General features: G+C 42.0%; 2 protein-coding genes across 7 annotated transcripts in view; both read left to right on the top strand.

Annotated features, from left to right (window-relative positions):
• IL1RL1 (interleukin 1 receptor like 1) overlaps positions 1 to 12,104 on the top strand; it is a 29,775-nt gene extending 17,671 nt beyond the window's left edge. For all 3 annotated transcript variants that reach the window (XM_044773059.2, XM_070511557.1, XM_044773058.2), the window contains exons 7-11: positions 918 to 1,059; positions 1,152 to 1,297; positions 5,941 to 6,087; positions 7,090 to 7,257; positions 9,823 to 12,104. In XM_044773059.2, the coding sequence (XP_044628994.1) occupies positions 918 to 1,059; positions 1,152 to 1,297; positions 5,941 to 6,087; positions 7,090 to 7,257; positions 9,823 to 10,220 (1,001 nt within the window). In that variant the 3' untranslated portion in view covers positions 10,221 to 12,104. The remainder of the gene's footprint in view (positions 1 to 917; positions 1,060 to 1,151; positions 1,298 to 5,940; positions 6,088 to 7,089; positions 7,258 to 9,822) is intronic.
• Positions 12,105 to 15,414: 3,310 nt separating this feature from the next.
• Positions 15,415 to 21,072, top strand: part of IL18R1 (interleukin 18 receptor 1) — a 40,576-nt gene continuing 34,918 nt past the window's right edge. For 3 of the 4 annotated variants that reach the window (XM_014854113.3, XM_070511558.1, XM_044773061.2), the window contains exon 1: positions 15,415 to 16,190. The gene's annotated coding sequence lies outside the window, so the exon portion shown is untranslated. Of the gene's footprint in view, positions 16,307 to 21,072 lie in introns of all 4 variants that reach the window. The other variant, XM_044773060.2, reaches the window with a different exon arrangement.

The raw sequence follows: 21,072 nt of genomic DNA, 5'->3' as shown, positions 1-21,072 counted from the left end.
ACCACACCGACTGCCTCCTGGTTATTACAATCATGCGGAGCATTTTCACATTCTTCCTGCTTTTGTCCATATTGGTCCTCCTTCTCGTCTCTTACCTGCCAGAGAGCAGGATCAGAGCCTCCATCTGATCAAGTCCAGGGGCACCATTTACATGCTCAGCGTGGTAGCCCTCCCTGCAAGATTTCCCCTTCTGTATTCCCATGTCACTTTGTCAATCTTTCTACTAAATAGAACACTAGAATACCTTGTGTTCTCATCATTTGTTTACACCCTTGTTACCTTCTGAGAGACTTCTAGCTCCTCACCCCTCTTCAGGTGCCTAAGTCTTGACACAGGAACTAAGGGTTCAGCAAGGACGGCTGAATGCATGTCTCAAGGCAGGAAGGCGGCCCTGATGTTTTCAGTTCTGAAAGGAGGAAGTCTCAAGTTAAAGACATTGGACTGGAGAATGCTCTTATTGGATGATTAAATATTGGGCTTGTAGCTGGGTCAGATAAAATACAGTTTTACCAACAAAGGTAGCTTATAGAGGGATGAAGAGAATTCAGGAGAAAGATGTGGAAGAGAGAATTTAAAAAGAAATTCCAATCGATGGTAAAGGGAAATCCTACACTGTAATGTGGGATTGATGAAGCCAGAGTCATTTGCCTCTTTAGTTTCCGCTGCATGTGAGAGGCAAGTGGGAGCTGAGCTTCAACCGGAAGTGAGTGAAATGAAGATAATGGGAGAGACAGAGGAGTCCAAGTAAAGCCATAGAGGAATGAAAGTGCTAACGACGAGGAGGGGAAATGAGAATCGATTCATGACGCATACTAGCTGTTCAACAAGTTTTTTCCCCATTAAATCAAATTAAATTAAATTAAATGCCTTTTGCAGAATTTAATTTTATTGGTGTAATTTCTTTACTTCTCATCTAGGAAAAACAGCAAGCATAACTTGCTCTGCTTGCTTTGGGAAAGGCTCTCAGATCATGGCTGCCATCCTGTGGCAGGTTAACAGAACCAAAGTTGGGGACTTTGGTGAAGCAAGAATTCAAGAGAAGCAAGAGCAAAACCAAAGGTATTTTTATATAGAAGTTAAAGCATCCCCTTCCCCTCCCACACAGTTTGCAACTGCTAAGTAAGCACAGAAAGTAACAAGTTGCCTCTTAGTTCCAGCAATGAGATGACTTGTCTCAATGCCGTTTTAAGAATAGCTGATGTGAAAGAAGAGGATTTATCCCTGAAGTATGAGTGTTGGGCCCTGAATTTGCACGGCTCAAGAAACCACATCATAAGACTAAGGAGGAAAAATCCAAGTAAGGAGTGTTTCTGAGACTCTGGTCACTTGAGATTGCTGTATCAACTATGGGCTGAAATCATTTTCTGAGACAGCAATGTGTTGGCGTGTGGTTCCAGGGGATCTATCAAGACAACGGAAGTGGCTCATCTCATAAACGTGCTTCTCCTCTTGAGGACGCTGACCGTTTGCAGCCCGGGCTTCTCAGAATGTTTTTGTTTGCTTGGTCGCCTCTCTGCTGCTTTCCGCCCCCTCCTCCCCTTCCTCCTCTCCCACCTACTCCCCTTGTTGGTTCCTCTTTGATACCCACCTGCCTCCTTGGTCATCCTTCTGTGCTTTCTAACTTCATTAGCTCTCTCTGCCTCACTGTAGGTGGAAAAAAACACACCAACAGTAAACTGTGAACATGTTCTTTTGTTACCTTTTATAACATGTTATAAACACGTTCTCTTTTTTAACTTATTTCTTTGTCATAAAGAACACACTTTTTTTTTTTTTTTTAGTGAGGCTGGCAAAGGGGACAAAAAGGTGAAGTCTTTAACTACTGCCCATTCTAGCAAGAAAATCTTAGATGCTACTTTGTAATAAGACATGCATTATCATCGTTAAACTTTTATAAAATATTAAATTTAGGTAGAACTCATGGGACGTCTGGTAGCTCAGCCCATTTCCGCGTTATATCTGTTATTCAACATGCAATCCAGGTACCACCTCTTCTGAGGAGACTTGCTTGACCACCAGTTTGGAGTATACACTCCCTCTATGTATTCCCACAGCATTCTGTCTCGATTGCTGCTGTCTTACAAAAATCTGTTTGAGAGTCTGCTCAACATGACCATAAGCTCCAGGAGGGCAGGGTGGCATCTTCCCTATCTTTGAGTCCTCAGTCTGTAGTGCAGTACTTGGCACATAGCATATGCTTAAAAAAAAATTTGCTGAATGAACGTACGCCAAAGTTATCAAGGAAAACTATTTTTGTATATTTCTACTTCTCTAGCTATAGGGCTTAATTACACAACAAAACAATAACCTATATTTGTGTTTGTTCAGTTGAATAACTTTTCTCATAAATTGGAAAGGCCAAATTATTTATAGCTTCCCTATAGTTTATAGTTTTATCTAAATCTAGCATGCTTTTACTGGCTTCATTATAATTGTTGCAATAAAATATTATAACAAAAATATGAAACTGACTACTCTTCAATGGATTAATTTCAGACACCATATATAATCTTTTAAAACGTAACACACACTTTCACAAACAATCGGTGGCATGTGGAGGCAGGGTAGAGAAAGTGATCTGTCTGGGTGTAAGCAACAGAAGGATACATTGTCTGTAGCGAGTTCAAAGCAGTAATAAAGCCATCGCAGAGTCATCGTGCTTTCTACTACCAGCATACCCAGAAAACGTTAAACAAGTCAGCAAGGACACACTCCTCCTCTCGGGGACTGACTGCTTCTTCCTCCCACTCCCACGTCACTCCATGCAATGACATCAGCAAAAATAGTTTTAGAAACATTTCCTTCCTGAGAACCTGTCGATTTCCTCACTTGCTTGCACTTCCAAGCAAACACATCCTGTTTGTGAGATGAATTTTATACTTAATTCAGTATAAAAGGGCGGGGAGAAAAATATGATATTTTTATACTTGTCACTCCATGTACAACCATGTAGAAATTATTCACTGTGTTTGTCAAATAGCCAAAGGGAGAGTGAAACTTGGTTTATACTCCTAAGTGGGGTATAGCCCAGATTAATTTGAATAAACCCACAAAGGCACAACATGATGAAAAGGATTGGGGGTGATGAGAAAGCAGGCCACCAATTTGATGTGGTTGTGGTAAGTCTTTGCCTGATGTGGTGCTTGGGATTTTTCTTGTTTTAATTTCAACTTTGTTGATTTATACGTTTTTATAAGACAAACAGAATCATGATTACCGTAAATAATTTTAAGTGCTATCATGTTCCGTGGGCTGTCAGGCTTCTGCCAGTTATAACTGTCACCCAGGACGTGTGGACCACATGGAGATGTTATGTTAGGGCAGTGTTTGTGGGGCTGACAGCGTGGTGGCTCCCGGAGGAAAGGGGAAGCCACCCTCCAACCCTGCACTGCCATCGCGTCCCTATCCCAGTGCTTTGCTTACGTTGTCATTCTATGAGTGTTCTTTGGTTACCTGTGTGTAGGAATTGTTTTCATGTTGTATGTCCTTGGCGATTTTGTTCCTTCTGATTTATTCGTACTTGCTACCTTTTACCTGTTTTTCTTCAAATCAACACAGTTTTACTCTGTTTCAACAACTGTGTAAATTAAACAAAATTGTTGTTACTGCTGTTGAATTGTCACAATGAATTCCTTCATCTCTATTCCTAGAACAAAAGAAATTACAGCACTGCCTTGAATTTTAAAAAGAAAAACTTAAAAAACCTATTCCCCCATATTATTAAATAAATATTTGATACTCATAATAATAATAGTACACATTTATTCATTATTTCCTATGTAGCAGGACATGTCTAACTATTTTTCATTTAATTTCTCATTTATTTTATCAATACTCCATGAAGAAGAGACTGTAACTATCATCTAAATTTTGTGTGTGTGTGTGTGAGGAAGATTGGCCCTGAGCTAATACCTGTTGCCAATCTTCCTCTTTTTGCTTGAGGAAGATTGTCGCTGAGCCAACATCTGTGCCAGCCTTCCTCTACTTTGTATGTGGGCCACCACCACAGCATGGTTTTGATGAGCAGTGTGTAGGTCTGTGCCCGGGATCTGAACCTGTGAACCCTGGGCTGTCAAAGCAGAGTGCATGAAGTCAGCCACTACACCACCAGGCCAGCCCCACTACCATCTCATTTTATAGATGAGGAAACTGAGACAAAGAGAGGTTGAATAACGTGCCAAGTACTACAGAGCCAGGATTCACAGGCAGGCAGGGATTTCCTGTTTACAGGCACTTACGGAAGGTATTTAGTATTTAGTCATCACACGCAAGAATTAGCTATACATTTATAAAGTCCTTAACACTTAGAAAGAAACTGAACTGCAACTTCCTTTAGTGCCTGGGATATACTTCTTTCTTGCGGTTGAAGGCAGCCAGCCCCAAGCACAGCTACGTCATAACAATCTCTACAAGAAATACAGATGCCAGCGTGCATCCAGATAGGATTTTTAGAAAGTGAACCGGAGAAGATTCCTGTTGAAGTGATGAACTTAGGGAACATTTATCATTTAAAATGATGACAGTGCAGCCAGTGAGCTCTCTGCCAGTTTTCAGCCTCTGTCCCCCAGTTTTGAATCACTTCCCCTTGGTCATTCTTCATCTCACAGTGCTGGATACTCAGGGAGCTGATAAATCAGTGGAAGAATTTGCAAACACGGGGCAGTGATTTTCTGTGGCAAAACCGAGAGCCCATGCTTTGAGACTTCAGATGAAAATGAAAAGAGAACTATGTGGCCCAACGTCATCTGACATTCTTCTCACATTCATCTTTAAGTGGAACTATTTGTAAGCTAGGATAGTTAACGATTCTAACGAGGGAAGTAAACCTAAAACAGCCAAAGATACTATTAATGAGGACAGTTCTTACGTTCAATTTGTACATATCTGTTACAAGTCCTTAGAGATGAGGACCATCTTGCCTATGTATTTTGTGAAGCGATGAATACAGGATAAAAGTTCAGTGATGGCTAAATAATGTTCACCATAAGAGAAATAAAGGCTATGTGTACGACCTAGAACCCAGTAATTTGACTTCTCCATCAAATACGCTTCAGAGACTTCCGTGGCTCTTGTTTCTAGCCTGCTTTCCTATGCCACCAACTGCAGATGCAATGAGTCCCTGAGACCTACTGATTCTTTCTCCTTGATGCCCCCAGCACTAGACTTGCTCATTCCTTTCTCTTTATTACACGATTTTGAACCCTCTTATTTCTCACCCCAAGTACTACAAAAACTTTCCATTTCATTCTACTCTGAATACCTATGCTCTCTTTCCACAGAAACAAACCTCCCACTAGATTAATCTTGCTTGAAAACCACTTTCAGTTTTAATACCCTACTCACTACTCTTCAGTGGCCCCATGACCTTCAGAATAAAGGCAAAATTCTTTACTGGAGCCTCAAGTCTGGTCAGAACCTAGCCCTGACACACCTTTCTAATTGTATCTTCCACTAATTCCCCAAATTACATTACTCCACTTCCTCAGAAAACACACTCCCATCTCCACCCTTGGGCTCCAAGCATCCTCTCTTGCCAAGAGTACACTGCCTTTTTGGCAGGTACCTGAATCTTACCCATCGTTCAGGGACCTCCTCCTCCAGGAAGCCTTCATTGCCCAGTTCAGCGTGGAGTGAGCGCTCCTTCTAGATACCTCTGCCAACTAAAAGTAATGCTTTTACCTCCTATCTTAGTTAAGTTGGCATGTGTCTCTACATCTTTTATGCTTTGAGAATCCCCTACAATGTCTAGCCTGGTGCCTTGCACAGAAGAGGGGCTCAAAAAACATTTACTTACTGATTCTTAAAGCAGCCATGACAATTCCATGGAGGCATCTCTTGTATGAATCTCGAACTCTCAGTGGAGGCAGCATAGGTGTATTTGTTTATCTTGTTTTAGTAATAATAATGATCATTTTTGTCCTCCCCCTATCTTTTGAATAGCTGAGCATCAAAGCACCTACTACATACTTGCAGGATTTAGCATATTGTTAATGCTAATCATTGTCATGATGATAATGTTAAAAGTCTTCTGGATTGAAGTTATTCTGCTCTGGAGAGACATAGCTAGACCTTACAAAACTAGGAACGGTAAGTGGCAAGTTTCAAGTTTTCCTTTAAAAGAAAAGGTCCCATAATGGTTGTTGGTTACTTATCTATTAATCTCTTAATAGCTATGCTATGAAACCCCGATTCCCCTTTGCTTACTAACATAGTAACAGTACCTCTTTCTTGAGTCCACTCAAGGAACATTCTCCATTCTGCCTTGCTGCCCCTCGTGGTTCTGAGATTTATCTCAACAGCTCAAATATCTCTCCAGTGGGATTGCTGTCCCTATGAACTCCCCAATAACAGAATCTGCTCAAACCCAGAAAGGTTTAAACATTCTGGAAAATGTGAATTGGTAAAACTTCATGGAATTCAAAACATTAACAAAATTGTTCCTGTTTTCCAGATGTGAATAGGTTAGAAATGTCCATCAGAATGCAGGTGTATTTTACCAGAAACCCTGTTCCAGAGAGAGGCTTGCCCAGGCACATGAAAGAAGCCAGTTCTGCCTGCTTAGTAGGAACACCACCCTTTCATTTGGAAGCAGATATATGTCAGATTTTCCATGTGGTCCACTCAATCAGGGGCTAATTGTTTGATTTGTGAGAAATTCTGCCCCCTTTAAACATTCTATCTCCTTGCTACTATTGGCCATTAGCATTTTCACTTCCCCAGAAGAAGCATGGGGAAAACAAAGGTAAAACTGAGATCTATCCAGCACAGAAGACCCTTATCCATGACTGTAAATACTTATTTTAATAGATCATTAATCAAAGTTGACAATATGGTTTGAACTATACTGGACAGACTCTTACCTATTCTCCATCATTCAGTCTGAGACACTAAAAAGGAGAACTTCGGGACTAAGACTGATTTCCTGATGACATTTTGAGGCTGTAAATTGTTGCCATCACCTCTGGATTCCAGAATATTTGGGAGGCTGGGATATATTCCTCAGCTCGGTGAAAAAAATGTTTACCGAGAGGCAGATGAGAATTTTTAAAAACCAAGTAATAGAATTGTACTTCTTGTTCTCATTTTCAGATGGAAAGATCTATGATGCTTATGTTATCTACCCACGGAACCACAAAAATAGTCCCGAGGGGGCCAGTTCTGTGGAGCACTTCGTTCACCAAATTCTGCCTGATGTTCTGGAAAATAAATGTGGCTATAACTTATGCATTTATGGCAGGGATCTGCGACCTGGAGAAGGTAAAGCTATCAACATACATCAGGGCCAGAAAGTCACATTCATCCGAAGGCTAAGAGATAGGTGGTCTTATCCATGCATTGGATAAGGAGTTGCAATCATGATCCTAGGCCCCGTGACCAGAGCTTTTAAGTATTTCTCCCTCCAGAAGAAGGAGACACTTATTCTTTGCTCCTCCTGCTGCCATCGCCACCCTGATCATGACGTCTTCACGGTAGTGTCAGTGACATGAAGACAGAACGAGGCGTGCTTGCTATATGGAGTAGCAAGGTACCGCCCGTACTTCCCTTTCCGCGTCCCCCACTGGGCTAACTCTGAATTCTCTTAATTCTATCTAGAAGATTTGAACGAAGGCTTAAAATTTAAAGAATTTTATTCTAATCTCCAGAGGTGCTGGCTAAAATATCCGAAAGGACTCAAGGGGTCTTCATGATGTTCCTCATATTGGGGAAACATTTGCAAATTTCTACTCTTACAAGAATAAATAGAACTGTGTCTTCTGTTTCTCAATATTCCTTGCTGGTTTCATGTACCTTTGGCAGTTGTGTCACAATTCCCGCATGTCGGGAGTTCTTCTCTTCTCTCCATATTTATGTCAAGTACCTATGAACCCTCCTGGGAACTCTTCTCGAATTCCTCAGAGACCAGGATGGTTTGAAATGTGAATGAGGCAGGGACGTCATGAGTGGAAGTCCAGAAAAGTAAATGTTTAGTGAATTTAAACTGGTATTCCTCCGGAAAAGACAGAGTCGAGTGCCTGTAGATTTAAAGGTATGCACAACAGGTGAATTCGGTTTATCCTGGAATATTTGGGTAATGTTAAGAGCCTAGTAATGGCTTGGGAGACTTACAAAATGTACAATTCAGAAAAATGTAACCCAAGCCTTCCCTCCAGGCTCTCTCCTTTCCCCAGCGCTCCCCATTGGCTGCCCATGCAAGTAGAGAGTAGCAAGTCATGGCGCTCAAAGGCTCTTTTCATGTTGCACAAGTGCTCAAGAAGCTGCGAGGACTCCAACTGTTTGTCATGTCACACCAGCTGCTACATGTGGCTGCAAGCTCTTCATCTCTTCTTTCTCAGGTCCATCAACCTCGTTTCTAATTACACCTTTCCCTAACCAAATGTGAATGCCAGCTCACTGATGCTCAAGCTTGTGTTGCCTTTTTTGTGCTATTTTTCATTTGGAAAGTTTTCCCACTTCCCCTCCCTCAAGTATGTCCTCCGACCTTTCCTCAACCAAAGTAAAATAAAATCCAACAAAACAACACCAAACTTCACTCGTCTGTAAGAGTGAAGTGAAAAGTTTATGACTGACTGATGCTGTGTATTTCTTCCTATGCTTGCTATCTTCCATTTGCTTCTTCAAATCCACTCTGCATCCCCCTCCATCCAGCAGACCTGAGTGGCCCATCATTATGGAATCCATCACTCTCTTGCCCTCTGTTCCATGTTGGGTTTGGCCGATGAGAGACACTGGCAGGAGTTCAGAGGGCAAGAACATCCCTACCCGCTCTGGGTGGGGCTGCCAGGGTAGTTGTGCTCCTCTCTCCTGGAGCACAGGTTCCTGTCCGTTGGCTTTCCTCAGGCATTTATACTCCTTGGGTTCCATAACTGCTTCTTTCCCTTCATGCCTGGACGGTGGCAATGGGTCCCTGATCCTGCCAGTTGTGCGGTTCTGCACCATCTTTTGTTGATTTTCCTTGGCTCTGCTCACATCTTGCATAAGCTGTCCTTTCATTAAACTCTCTTTAGCCAGTCCTTTGGAGTGTGCCAAATTTGCTGTTAGGTTCCTGATTGACACAAAGTCTCTATCTGACACTATTGAACACTCATTTCCTAATTTCCAGCTACTATAGGAATTGGTAGCCTTTCAGCCGCTGCTCTCTAAGAATGTCTTGAGTTGTTTTGTTCTTGATTATGTTTCCTTAATCATGCTGTGACCTCGCAGTGAAAACTGGTACTTTACGTGTTCTTTCTAAGTCCCCCCTGAAGCTAACTGAAATCACCATGGAGTTGATGCTCCATAAACCCTGACTTGATAAGGAGATCTGGTCTTTCCAAGATTTTTCTAGTCCAGATCAAATCAGCTTCTAAAGCAGAGACTATTGAGGGGCGAAGTGGATCCAGCCCTTCACTAGAGACTTTAGTTGCTTCAGAGGAGCAAGAGTTCCTGAGGTTGCATTCTTTGAGGGTTAAAATTCCAAGCCCTTTTAAAACATGTGAGCTAATGTCCTTAGAAGATATGTAGCTAATGAACCTGAACTAAGTCTCCTGCTAAATACTCCTACCTTCTCATTTAACCGGAAGAGCTGTTTCAGTTTGGACTGATCCACCTGGGAAAGAAGAGGGCCTTGGAGTGGTTGTGCTCCTGGTGACGGGGTAAGGCAAACATAGCGGGTCTCCATCCAAGTACATTCCCACTTTTCTGAATAAGTAAACTGATCACTGTCAGAATCTCACACGAGATTATAACAATGATAATTTTTTAAAAGTTCAGAACATTTGTGATCAAACCATTAGACTTAAAAAAGCAACAACAGAACGTTTTATCCATGTCTTTTATTCCCAGATGCAGTCACCGCAGTGGAAACCAACATACAAAAGAGCAGGCGGCACATTTTCATCCTAACTCCTCAAATCACGCACAGCAAGGAGTTTGCCTACGAGCAGGAGATCGCCTTGCACAGCGCCCTCATCCAGAACGACTCCAAGGTGATTCTGATTGAAATGGAGGCTCTGAGCAAGCCGGGCGGACTGCAGTTTGGGGAGCTCCAAGATTCCCTCAAGCATCTCGTGAAAGTGCAAGGTACCATCAAGTGGAGGGAAGGTCACGTGGACAACAAGAGGTCCCTGAATTCCAAATTCTGGAAGCACGTGAGGTACCACATGCCTGTGCCAAACAAACCTCCCAGAAAGACTTCCCGCTTGGCTTCCCTGAGTGCCCACGGGCAGGAGTGCTTGCTTTGATGTGCTGACGCGCCCGATTTTGCAGATCCAAACTCCTAGCTGGGTTACACCACGAAGAGACACTGGGAGCTGAGGCTGGGAAGTAGCAATGTCAAGGGTATTCAGGCCTCAGATTTCATCTAGTAACTTTACTTCCATTTTCTTGATTCTGGGAGGATGCAAAATGCCCAGAAATTTTTATCTTCAGTTCCCCTCTCTCCACCTCACATTTCTTACCCTTCTTCCCTTCTCTGGTCTTTCTGCATTGTGGAGTAGGACGTTGTCACCACGCTCTTTTCCTCTTTCTCTCTTTTTTGTTCTTCCTCTCCTCATTCCTTGTCAATAACCTACATTCTGAACATCAAACTAAAAGTTTTGAAGTTAAATTTTCATGTAATCTTGAAGAACACTCAGTTTCCCTCTCAGAACGTGAGTAGTAAATCTTCTTCCCCAGATTCCAGAATTTACTGTATTTTATTTGACCAGATGCTTAGTCCCATCATCTCAATATTGTCAACTTTGTTGGAGTACCTTATCCCAATTGCCATTATGATCGTTTTTTTCAGTTCTAAAATTTCTTTCATATATTTTTATTCTCTTCAGAAATATTTTTTCTCACTATAAAAGTGATATAAGTACATTGTAGAATGGAAACTATAAAAAAAGAAAATAACAAAAATCATTCATAAACCACATCCTAAGGTTATGACTTTTGGTAAATTTTCTTGTATTTTTAAAAAATTTTAATTCGTACTTACACATACTGTTTATACAGCTGAGATTAAACAGTGTGTAGTTTTTGTATTTTTTTCTATTTAATACTATGGTAAAAGCGTTTGACACGTCATTTAAATTTTAACATTTTAAAATATTCATAGTGTTCCATCTCACGGTTGTGCTACAGTTGACATGCCTAATTCCTTATTTTTAGATGTTTAAGTTGTATCCAACTTAAATAGCCACCATTATAAATTCTGCAATGACCATATCGGTATAACTCCTAATTAAAAAGAAACTGTTTTTTGTAACATTTCTATGAAATTAGTGTGGCATTTTGGCAGAACTGTTTTGGCAAAATGGAAGTTAATTTGCACAGTCCAGGCCACTCCCGTCAGTTCCCGGAAAGAGCTCACATTACATCAGAGCCGGTCCGTGGATCCAGAGCTAAGGCAGGGTGTCCACTGGGGCAGAGAGTTCCGTTGGAGCCTCAAATTTTGAAAGCGGATGGAGAGCCTATCCTCAGCTGAACTGCTTAAATGAAGTGTATGATTCCATGTTTAACTGACAAAAGAAAACTGCTTTCCAGACCCTTGACGTGGAGTGTAATCTTAAACTCACTGTCATTCAGTACCTACGGAGTCTCGCCTGGAAAGAAGTCGTATTTCAGGAAGGTTGCCTAAAGGATCTGTATTTACCCATCCCTCTAGATACCCTATATGTACATCTCGACTCCCTGGATTAGAGTTGCCAGATAAAATACAGGACATCAGTTAAAGTTGAATTCAGACAAGGAAATTTCATCTGAAATTGATCTGAAATTCAAATTTAGCTGGGTGTCTTTTATTTTTATTTGCTAAATCGAATTACCCTACTCTGGCAGATTATTGTGCTTTTATGTGGTGACATCTGATTTTATTGAATTACTAAAAAATTAGCCAATGAAAAGGATGCAGTATAGTTGATTGGTTAACATCATAGCAGTTGGGATCAACGAGTCCTCGTCAGCTGCCAACCAGCTGTATGACCATGAGTAAGTCATTTAACTTCTCCAAACTTAGTTACCTTTGGTAAAATGAGAATAATCATACCAAACTCTTTGTATTTATGTGCTAATCAAATGGAAAAAAAAGGAATTATTTGGACCAGACCAGAGTAAAGATTCAATAAATGGCAACAGTTGTTATAACACTTCACATGTTTCTTGTCATGTGGATTATATTCCATTCCTCTCTCAACGAGGACCTCTAGTGAATATATCCCCTCCAACCTCACCATCAGGAATAGGTGTGCCTTTATTCCTGCTTCCCCACCCAGCCAGAATGACAGATGTGTTTTGATTTATGGACATAGGGAATTTTGGAACTGATCTTATTTCTCCCTTTATATTAGCTGCTTGAAAGCATAGACCCAAATCTGGGATCTTTCAACAGCAAGTAGATAGGAATTTATAATAACCTCTTCCCTTGCTTCATATTATCTTTGTTTTTGATTTTTCCCTTATTTTTTATTTTTAAATATATTTTGACTGTCTATATTATGAGCTCCTTTGTAAGTACTCAACAAACATTTACATTTTCTGAGAGTGTGCTGAGCCTCTGTTTGTGAGGGGCGGGAGAGGAAGGGCTGTGAAGGGACATCACAGGACACAGGTGAGTAAGGCACACTCCTTACTCACCTTATGGGGTTTCAAGTCCACTGTGGGAACTTGGAAGGGAGCGGGAAACACTCCAGAGAACCCAGACAGGGCTGGCCTCAGGGGAGAGCCTGACATCGCTGAGCTCTTTCCTCCATCACCCCTTTTCTTAAACTTACACCCACCTCCCAAGTCACTTGAGATCTCTGGGCCTCAGATTCTGCAACTGAAAAATGGGAGGATGGAGAAGAAAAGCTGTGACAGCTTTCTCAGCTCCAGTAGCTCATACTTCCAAGCTTCCTGGTCAGGAAATTCCCAGAAGACCTGGCTTCTCATACCAGCAGCATCACTGACCTCTCTCAGTTTCTTCACCTGCACAGTGAGAGTCATAGATGCTTCCCCTGCCACACAGAGCATGGTGAATAAAATGAATTCGGCCAAAACTTGTTGGGTGTCTACCATATGGTCATCTAGAATCATGTACAAATTCCTGTGAATTATAAAAACACAAAGAATTACTTTCGATTGAGTCAAATTTGCATTCAATAAAATGAAGGTCCTAAGTTTGGTGAGTTTTGATGATTACACATGTCCGTGTAGTTATCACCTGAGACAAGACAGAAATATTTCCAGCACCCCAGAGAGTCCCTCCGGCTATTCCCCAGTCAATCTCTCTCCCTCCTCAGAGGCAAACAATGTCCTGATTTCTGTCGCACGGATTCATGTTATCAGGTCTTGAAATTCACGTCAATAAAGTCGGACAGCATGGTGTCTGGTTACTTCCACACAACATAATATTTTTGGGATTCATCCCTATTTCACACAGGTCAGTAGTTTGTTCCTTTGTATTACTGAGTCACATTCCATCATATGCTGTCCAACAGTTTGTTTAAACATTTCCCTGTTGATGGACATATGGGTTGCTTCCCGCTTATAGCTATTATGAATATGGCTACTATGAACATTCTTGTGGGCGTATGTCTTACTTCCTTTGAGCCAATACCTAGTAGGGGTCTTTGGGTAGGTGTAGGTTTAACCTTTTAAGAAACTGGCAAATTATTTTGTGAACTAATTGTACCATTTTACATTCTCACCAGTTATGTATGAGATTTCTGTTCCTCCACTTCCTCACCAATGATTGATATTGTCAGGTTTTTATTTTAGTGGTTGTTAAATGAATCTCATTGTAGTTTTAATTTGCAGTTCCCTGATGATTAATGGTGTTGAGCTTTTCTCATGCTCTTATTGGCCATCCATGTATCATTCAGTGAAAGGAAAATCTTCTGCGCGTTTTTAAATTGTATTGTTTCTCTACATCTTGTTGATGTGTAGAAATTATTTATATATTCTGGATACAAGTTCTTTTTCAGATAGATGTAAGAATTTTTCAAGGCTTACCTATTCATTTTTTTAATGGTGTCATTGATGAGTAGACATTTTGAATTTTGATGGCATCTAATTTATCAATTTTTCTTACATGGTTAGTGTTTTCTCTGTTCTAAGAATTTTTTTTTGTTTTAAAAGATTGGTACCTGACCTAACATCTGTTGCCAATCTTCTTTTTTTCCTCTTCTTCTTCTTCTCCCCAAGGCCTCCCATTACATAGTTGTATATTCTAGCTGTGAGTGCCTCTGGTTGTGCCATGTGGGAAGCTGCCTCAGCATGGTTTGATGAGAGGTGCTAGATCCACGCCCAGGATCTGAACCGCTGAAACCCTGGGCCACCGAAGTGGAGCGCACAAACTTAACCACTTGGCCACAGGGCTGGCCCCTCTAAGAATTTTTTTTTTTTTTGCCTACCCAAAGGTCATAAAGATATTCTCCTATGCATTTTTATGAAATATTTATGGTTCCAGCTTTTATGTTTGGCTCTATGGTTCATTGTGAATTAATATTTGTATATAAAATGAGGTAAGGGTCAAGGTTCTTTTTTTTAATAGAGATCTCAGTTGTTTCAGCAACATTTATGAAAAACTTTTCTTTCCCCATTGAATTGACAGGGTACCTTGGTCAAAAATCAACAGACTAGACATGCGTGGTCTATTATTCTACTCTCTGTTATTTTCCATTTATATGCTTATGCAAATATCACTGTCAAGATCACTATTGCCTTTTTGTAAACCTTCAAGTCAATGTAAGTCCTCTTTGTTCTTTGTTTTTTTTTTTCAAGATTGTTCTGACTATTCTGATAGCGTGCACATACATGTAAATTTTAGAAACGGTTTCTCAATTTCTTTGAAAATTCCTCCTGGGATATGGATTGCGATAGGGATTGCATTCAACACTTAGACTCTATTACCTACAGAGTCTGAAATTGTAGAGACTCTATAAACTCTGGTTTGTGGAGAATAGGTATCTTAACAACGTCTCCCAATCCATTAACATGATAAATCCTTGTGTTTACTTAGGTCTTTCATTTCTTTGAGCAATAGTCTGTAGATTTCGTAATAGATGTCTTGTACATCTTTCAAAACATTTATACTTTGGTATTTAACAAGTCACATTCTCAAGTCAACGCCCCTCTCTATTGCTTCTCGATAGAGAACCCTCATCCCTCAGGTTAAGCAGAAGGCTTCAGCACAAACCTGAGACCTGAGTGCTTGAGACAATGACCGCTTCCTCACCTCGTGCTCGCCTCAGGGAGCCGTCCCTATCTTTGGGGCTCTTCCTTGGCTTCAGTCCTGTTCCCAGGCCTCCCCAGCCCCTACTCTTAAGCGCCGATGTTGCCTCTCTGCCTGGTGCAGGTTGACTCCCTCCTCACCTTTCTCTGGTGCAGACTGCTCTGCGCCAGAAGGGAGCTCAGGAGCAGCACTGGCGCGCCACCTCCAGGCCCTGCGGGTCACTCGGCCACCGCCCACCACCCAGAGCTCCCGGCACCCGGCTTCGCTGAGGCCGCCACCTTCCGCGGGGAAAGCGCGAGGCCGGATTTTCCAGCGAAGCCTCATCGCCCCCGCGGTCGGGTAGGTCCCGGAACGCCCAGGCCGGCGCCCAGGTGGAGGAGCCCATACCCCGGCACGCTGAGAAGAGCGCGTGCACCCCGACCCGGAGCGCGTCCAAACAGGGAGCACCCCAGACCCGGAGCGCCCCAGACTCGGAGCGCCCGCGATCAGGAGTACCTCCCTACGAGGAGCACCCCAGATCAGGAGCACCGTGAGTCCGAAGTATACCCCCGCAAGGATTGTCCCAAACCCAGAGCACCCGGCGACCGAGAGTATCCCCCACCAAGGAGCACTTCCGACTGGAAAGACCCCACTACCGAGAGCGAACCCCAACGAGGAGGGAGCCTCCTACGACGAGGAGGATCCCGGACAGAGAACACTCCGCGGGACCGGCAGCAGCGCCCCACTGGGAGCACCCGAGACCCGCAGCCTCCGCCAGCCAGCGGCTGCCAGACGTTTTTTCTTTCTTCTTGCTTTCTGTTTTTTGTTTGTTTCTTCTTCTTTTGTTTTTCAACCTTCTCTAGTTGCCTTCTCTCTTTAATCACACTTGCGGCTCCTCTCTGGTTTCTTGTTTCGCAGTCCCAGGGAGGCAGGGCAGTGCTGTTTCTCACTTGCTTTTTGAACTCCTGCCTCTGCCATCGCGACAGGTGTGAAGGAGGGACCCCCGCCCCCGCCCCGGCCTCGGCACGCCCGTCTGAAGGTGAGACCGGCGCCGCCGCTGCCATCCACCCTCTCCCCCCTCCCTCTGCTGCCCGCCGGGGCGAAGGGCAACCCAGCCTGGGGGCAGGGATTCTGAAAACCTGACCAATTAAGTAGGTATGCCGTCCTGTGTACCTATTTGTGTGTGTGTGTAATTTTAAATGTTGAGTGTATACACATGAATAATTGGTGACACAGCCTCATCAACTTTCCCTGATAGTATAGTTTTGGAGGTTAAAACATTCCCAATTTTTTTTTCTGGAAAGGTAAGAACAGTTAAAGTAGGTGATAGTTTTCATTTATTAACCACTTACTGTGTGTCTGACACTTTGTAGGAAGCTTCTAGATGCTCTTAACAGATTATAGAAAGTTACACTGACACACACATAAATAGGAGTGTGAGTCACTGAACCTTCCTACAGGCCAGATGAAGTAGGCACTGTTATGAACCTCAATGAAAGGAGGGGAACCAAAGCACAGAGAGGTGCAGTAATTTATGGAAGGGCATCCAGCCACTAAGTAATAGATCCCAGATTCACACCTAAATTCTCTTGATCCCAAAACCTCGGTGTTTGATCTGAGATGCCTCCAGGAGTCAGAACTACTGACAGGTTGCCTCGTAGTTATCAGACAAGTTAATGGCCGGGTCAGCCCAGTCAAGTGTGGACACCTCAGATGACTATTAATTTCACCCTCTTCCCTTGCTGCATTCTTGGGACCTCAGCAAACACCCAATCGGCATTACGCAGTGCTAGGACCTGGGGCACACTTCTCAACCCAAGGGCTTTGGATGGGCTGGGAGGGCGTAGCTTTGGGGGAAACTGGGTTTGTGCGGGTTCTGGGGCAGTGTCACCTTCCCCCTGAAACAATCACAAATACAAAGGCTAAGAACAACTGGCTGGGAGCACAGTGAGAAGGCAGGGTCCCCATCCGCAGGGAAACCACCAGGGAGTCAGAGTGAGCCTGGAGTAAGGGGCACTCATTGGGGTGCAGGCTTGGACCAAGGCTGTGGGGGCAGCAGCAGTTGGAGAGCTTCCTTGAGATGGCAACTGTTGAGGCCAGTTGCAAGGCCTGCAGGACCCCGGCAGCTTCTGGGAGAAGTGGGTAGGGTGGTCCGGGTGGAGGACCAGCTCATGCTTGGGTGATGGGGGAAAGCCTAAGGACAGTAACAGCAGACATGTGTGTGACAAGGACAATGAGAGGGAATGATTTTCCTGGCCTTGCAGATGAGAAACCTAATTCAACATAAATTCTTTTTTTCTTAGAGTGGAAGTGTGTGTGTGCATGTGCACACGCGTCCGTGTGTGTGTGTTACATCCAAGGTCACTTTTTTCCCTTTGCGTTTGGTTGTTTTATCATCTCAGAGGCTGAGTGAAACATTTGTGCAAGGCACACTGTAGAGAAAGAATTAGGTTTAAAAAACCACTGGTGTTGTGATTTTCATCAGGGCAGTTTATCTTACGAGGTGCTCAGTGACGTGTTTGCTAATAACAGTCATATACATTGAGGCAGCCTACACCTGTTTATGTGAGTCAGTATAACTCTATAATCTGGACTTGACCGTTTCACCCGGCCAAGTCTCAGGTTCCTTGTCAGGAAGATCTTCGACGTGGCCTGGTAATTATGGGTTTCTGCGAATTATTTTTTCTAGAAAATGCGTACTTTGCTCCGGGTGGAGGCCCGTACACAAGGGCAGCGGGGCAGAACCAGGGGCTCAGGAGATGACTATTCGGACTCTATGGAGGGGCCTTGCACTGTGTTACCTTAAGGCTCCGAGAGGGGGGTCAGTGTGTATCTGACCCTTGCCCTAGGTCATGCAAATTTTGGAAGAGAATCTTTTTCATTTAGAAAATAGTCATGTTCTTGGGTGATTCAGGTGAAGTTTGCGAGTATTCTTTATGTGTGTGTTTGTGTATGCACATGCATACCTACATACATACACAGATGCATACATTTCGATGCACATATATTTAACACACCTTACATATTAAATATATATTTAAGATTATTAAATTTACTTTTAAGTATACAAATAAATCCCCTAAATGAGTGTCTCCCTCCCTTGGCTGCGTGTTAGAAACACCTGGAGGATTCTTATAAATCAGGATGTCCAGGCTGTATTCCAGGTGTCCGAGTGGACCCCAGGCATCATTATTGTTTTTAAAGCTCCAGATGAGAATGAGTACCCTAGATTTCGCATCAGTTGTTAAGACTTACTTCTCAGAGGTCGTGATTTAAGAAGAATTTCATAGGTAGAAGGTTATGCGGATGTAACAGTGGTTCAGAGGATCGCCTAAGGCTCCAAACTGTGTAGAATGAATTTCATGCATTCATTAATTCAGCAAATAACAAGCAAGCAAACAGACAGGAAATGAGAGTAAGTCAGTTAGTGGTAAGAGCTATGAATAGGAAAAGCAAAGCAAGGTGGGAGATTAGAGAGTGAGTGGTGTGTGTCTGTGTGTGTGTGAGTGAGTGCATGATTGCGTGTATCCACGTTAGCTAACATGCTGTGTTAAATTTCCCGTGGAGTGCTCAGGAAGGACCTGTACATTGTAATTACAGTATCAACGAACTGTAAAGGAAAGACAGGGCTCTTTAATTAATGATAGAGGAGTAGTTAGTAGCTATTTGGGAAAAATAAGGGAGGTTAGACCATATCTTCAGACTAAACAAGAAAATTAATTGTTAATGGATGAAAAAAATTAAGGGTAAAAAAGAGTTAAGCCATAAAAATGAAGAAAACATAGATAAGTATCTCTCTGAGCACTCAGGAGACAGGAATGCTCTAAAGGTGAAGTAACGGAAAATCTCAAAGCAAAAGAATGGTCGGTGTGACTGCCTACATGTAAAACCTTCCATATGTTAAAATATCGAAAGAGGGAAAAGGTGAACTAAACAACAAGTTGGAAGACTAGCTAAACATCTAAGAGCTGGACAAAGGCATAAAAAGGTAGTTCATCAGGGGCTGGGCCAGTGGGCAGCAGTTAAGGTCACCTGCTTCTCTTCAGAGGCCTGAGGTTCGCAGGTTCAGATCCCGGGTGTGCACCTAGCACTGCTCATCAAGCCATGCTGTGGTGGCATCCCACATAAAATAGAGGAAGACTGGCACAGATGTTAACTCAGGGCCAATCTTCCTCAGAAAAAATAAAAAAAGATAGTGCGTAAACATGGAAATAAAATAGCTGAAAATTACATGATTAATATTTTGCCTCATTTATACCAATAGAAATGAAGATTAAGAAAACCATGAGATACCATTTTACCAATTTGAACATCTAATTAGATTTAAAGAATGAGAATGCTCAATGCTTGTGTGGGAGTGGTAGGTGAATATTATCTTGTACTGTTGAGGGAGTATGAATTATGACAACATCTTTGCAATCCAGTTTGGCAGGATGCATTTATGACGTGCAAAATGTATTCTTTGACTCATAGATTGCACTGCCATGTGTAGCACCAAGAAAATAGTGAGAAGTGTGAATAAATAATAGCAACTAACATTTAAGTGACTGACGTTGACTTTGCAATAGTAACTCATGTAATCTGCACTTCCGCTCTGGGAAGTAGGATTACTATTCCCTTTCATGGATGAAGAAATTGAGGAATAGAGAGTAAGTGACTGGCCCAGTGTTATTCAGCTGGTAAAGAGTAGAATGAGGATTCAGATCCCGCCAGTCTGGGACCAGAGGCCATGCTCCACAAACTGATCCAAACTGCCTTACACAAGAAGATTCTCCTGGAGTTATTTTATAATAAAGTACATCTTGTAAGTTATAATGTATCCATACAAATGAATATTATGTGGCAATTAAAATGATGTTAACAAAGAGATTTTTGTGACATAAGAAAATGCTCATTTATTAAGTGTAAGATACAGAATACGAAGTTATTTAAACATCATCTTAATTATTTGAAAATATATAGAAAAAGCACAAGAAAACATGCTAAAGTATTAGGCATGTTGAGATTATTTTATTCTTTTCAATCTTCACTTCATAAGTGTCCTATAATGTGCATGTATTACTTTAGAAACAAGAAAAATTAAAAACAGAAAGAAAAGGAAGAGGAAGGAAATTTAAAAATTATGGAAAGGCAAAAAATGATATTAACATGAAACATAACACTAGAAAAATACCCCCTAATTTCCTACATGCAAGAAATTTGATATTTATATCCTCCTACATGTATTTTATTAATACTTCTAGGGTATCTACGACATTTCTCAGAATAGCTTTTCTTTTGAAAATGAATTTCATTATGTAATATCTTAATCTTTTAAACCCACAGTAAGTAAAAATTTTATGTACACACACCCAGAGAGTGGTGCAAATTTCAGCTAATTTGTATGCTGGGATCTTAACATGTTTCATATTGAAACTCGAAGCTCGCTCATCAGAATGCTGAATTATCACATAATAACTTTACCTCTTAGTACTTCTTGAAAATTAAAAAAAAACCCAAAACCGAAAAACCAACAGTGTCCTTTACAAGACTGTGTAAACCTTAACCAGAGGAAACAACACTTTTCTTTCTATTCGAGATAAGAGAGTAGAGTTGGTAATGTGTGTGTGTGTGGGCAGGGGTTGATTTCAAACCGTGGAAATATTCCAGTTTGGTTATGTACAGTTAGTAGTTTCCATACATACTTATCCATTTGTCTTTACATTATTGATTATATCTCTGGGAAATTACATCAAATGCTTGGTAGTATTATTCCTAAGGATTGATGTTAATGATTTAGCAGCTCAGCCATTAAACTTCATCTAGGATTTGGGCATTAACAGTCCCTTTTTTTGTATGGGACGTGAGTGGCAGTTGGTGAGAGTGCTATTTGGGGCGAAGAGGCTACTGTGTCCCCAAGAAGCCTTCATAAGAATTAGCTC

Source organism: Equus asinus, chromosome 6 (genome assembly GCF_041296235.1).
Source record: "Equus asinus isolate D_3611 breed Donkey chromosome 6, EquAss-T2T_v2, whole genome shotgun sequence".
Classification (NCBI taxonomy): domain Eukaryota; kingdom Metazoa; phylum Chordata; class Mammalia; order Perissodactyla; family Equidae; genus Equus; species Equus asinus.
This window is presented reverse-complemented; position numbering and strand designations above follow the sequence as displayed.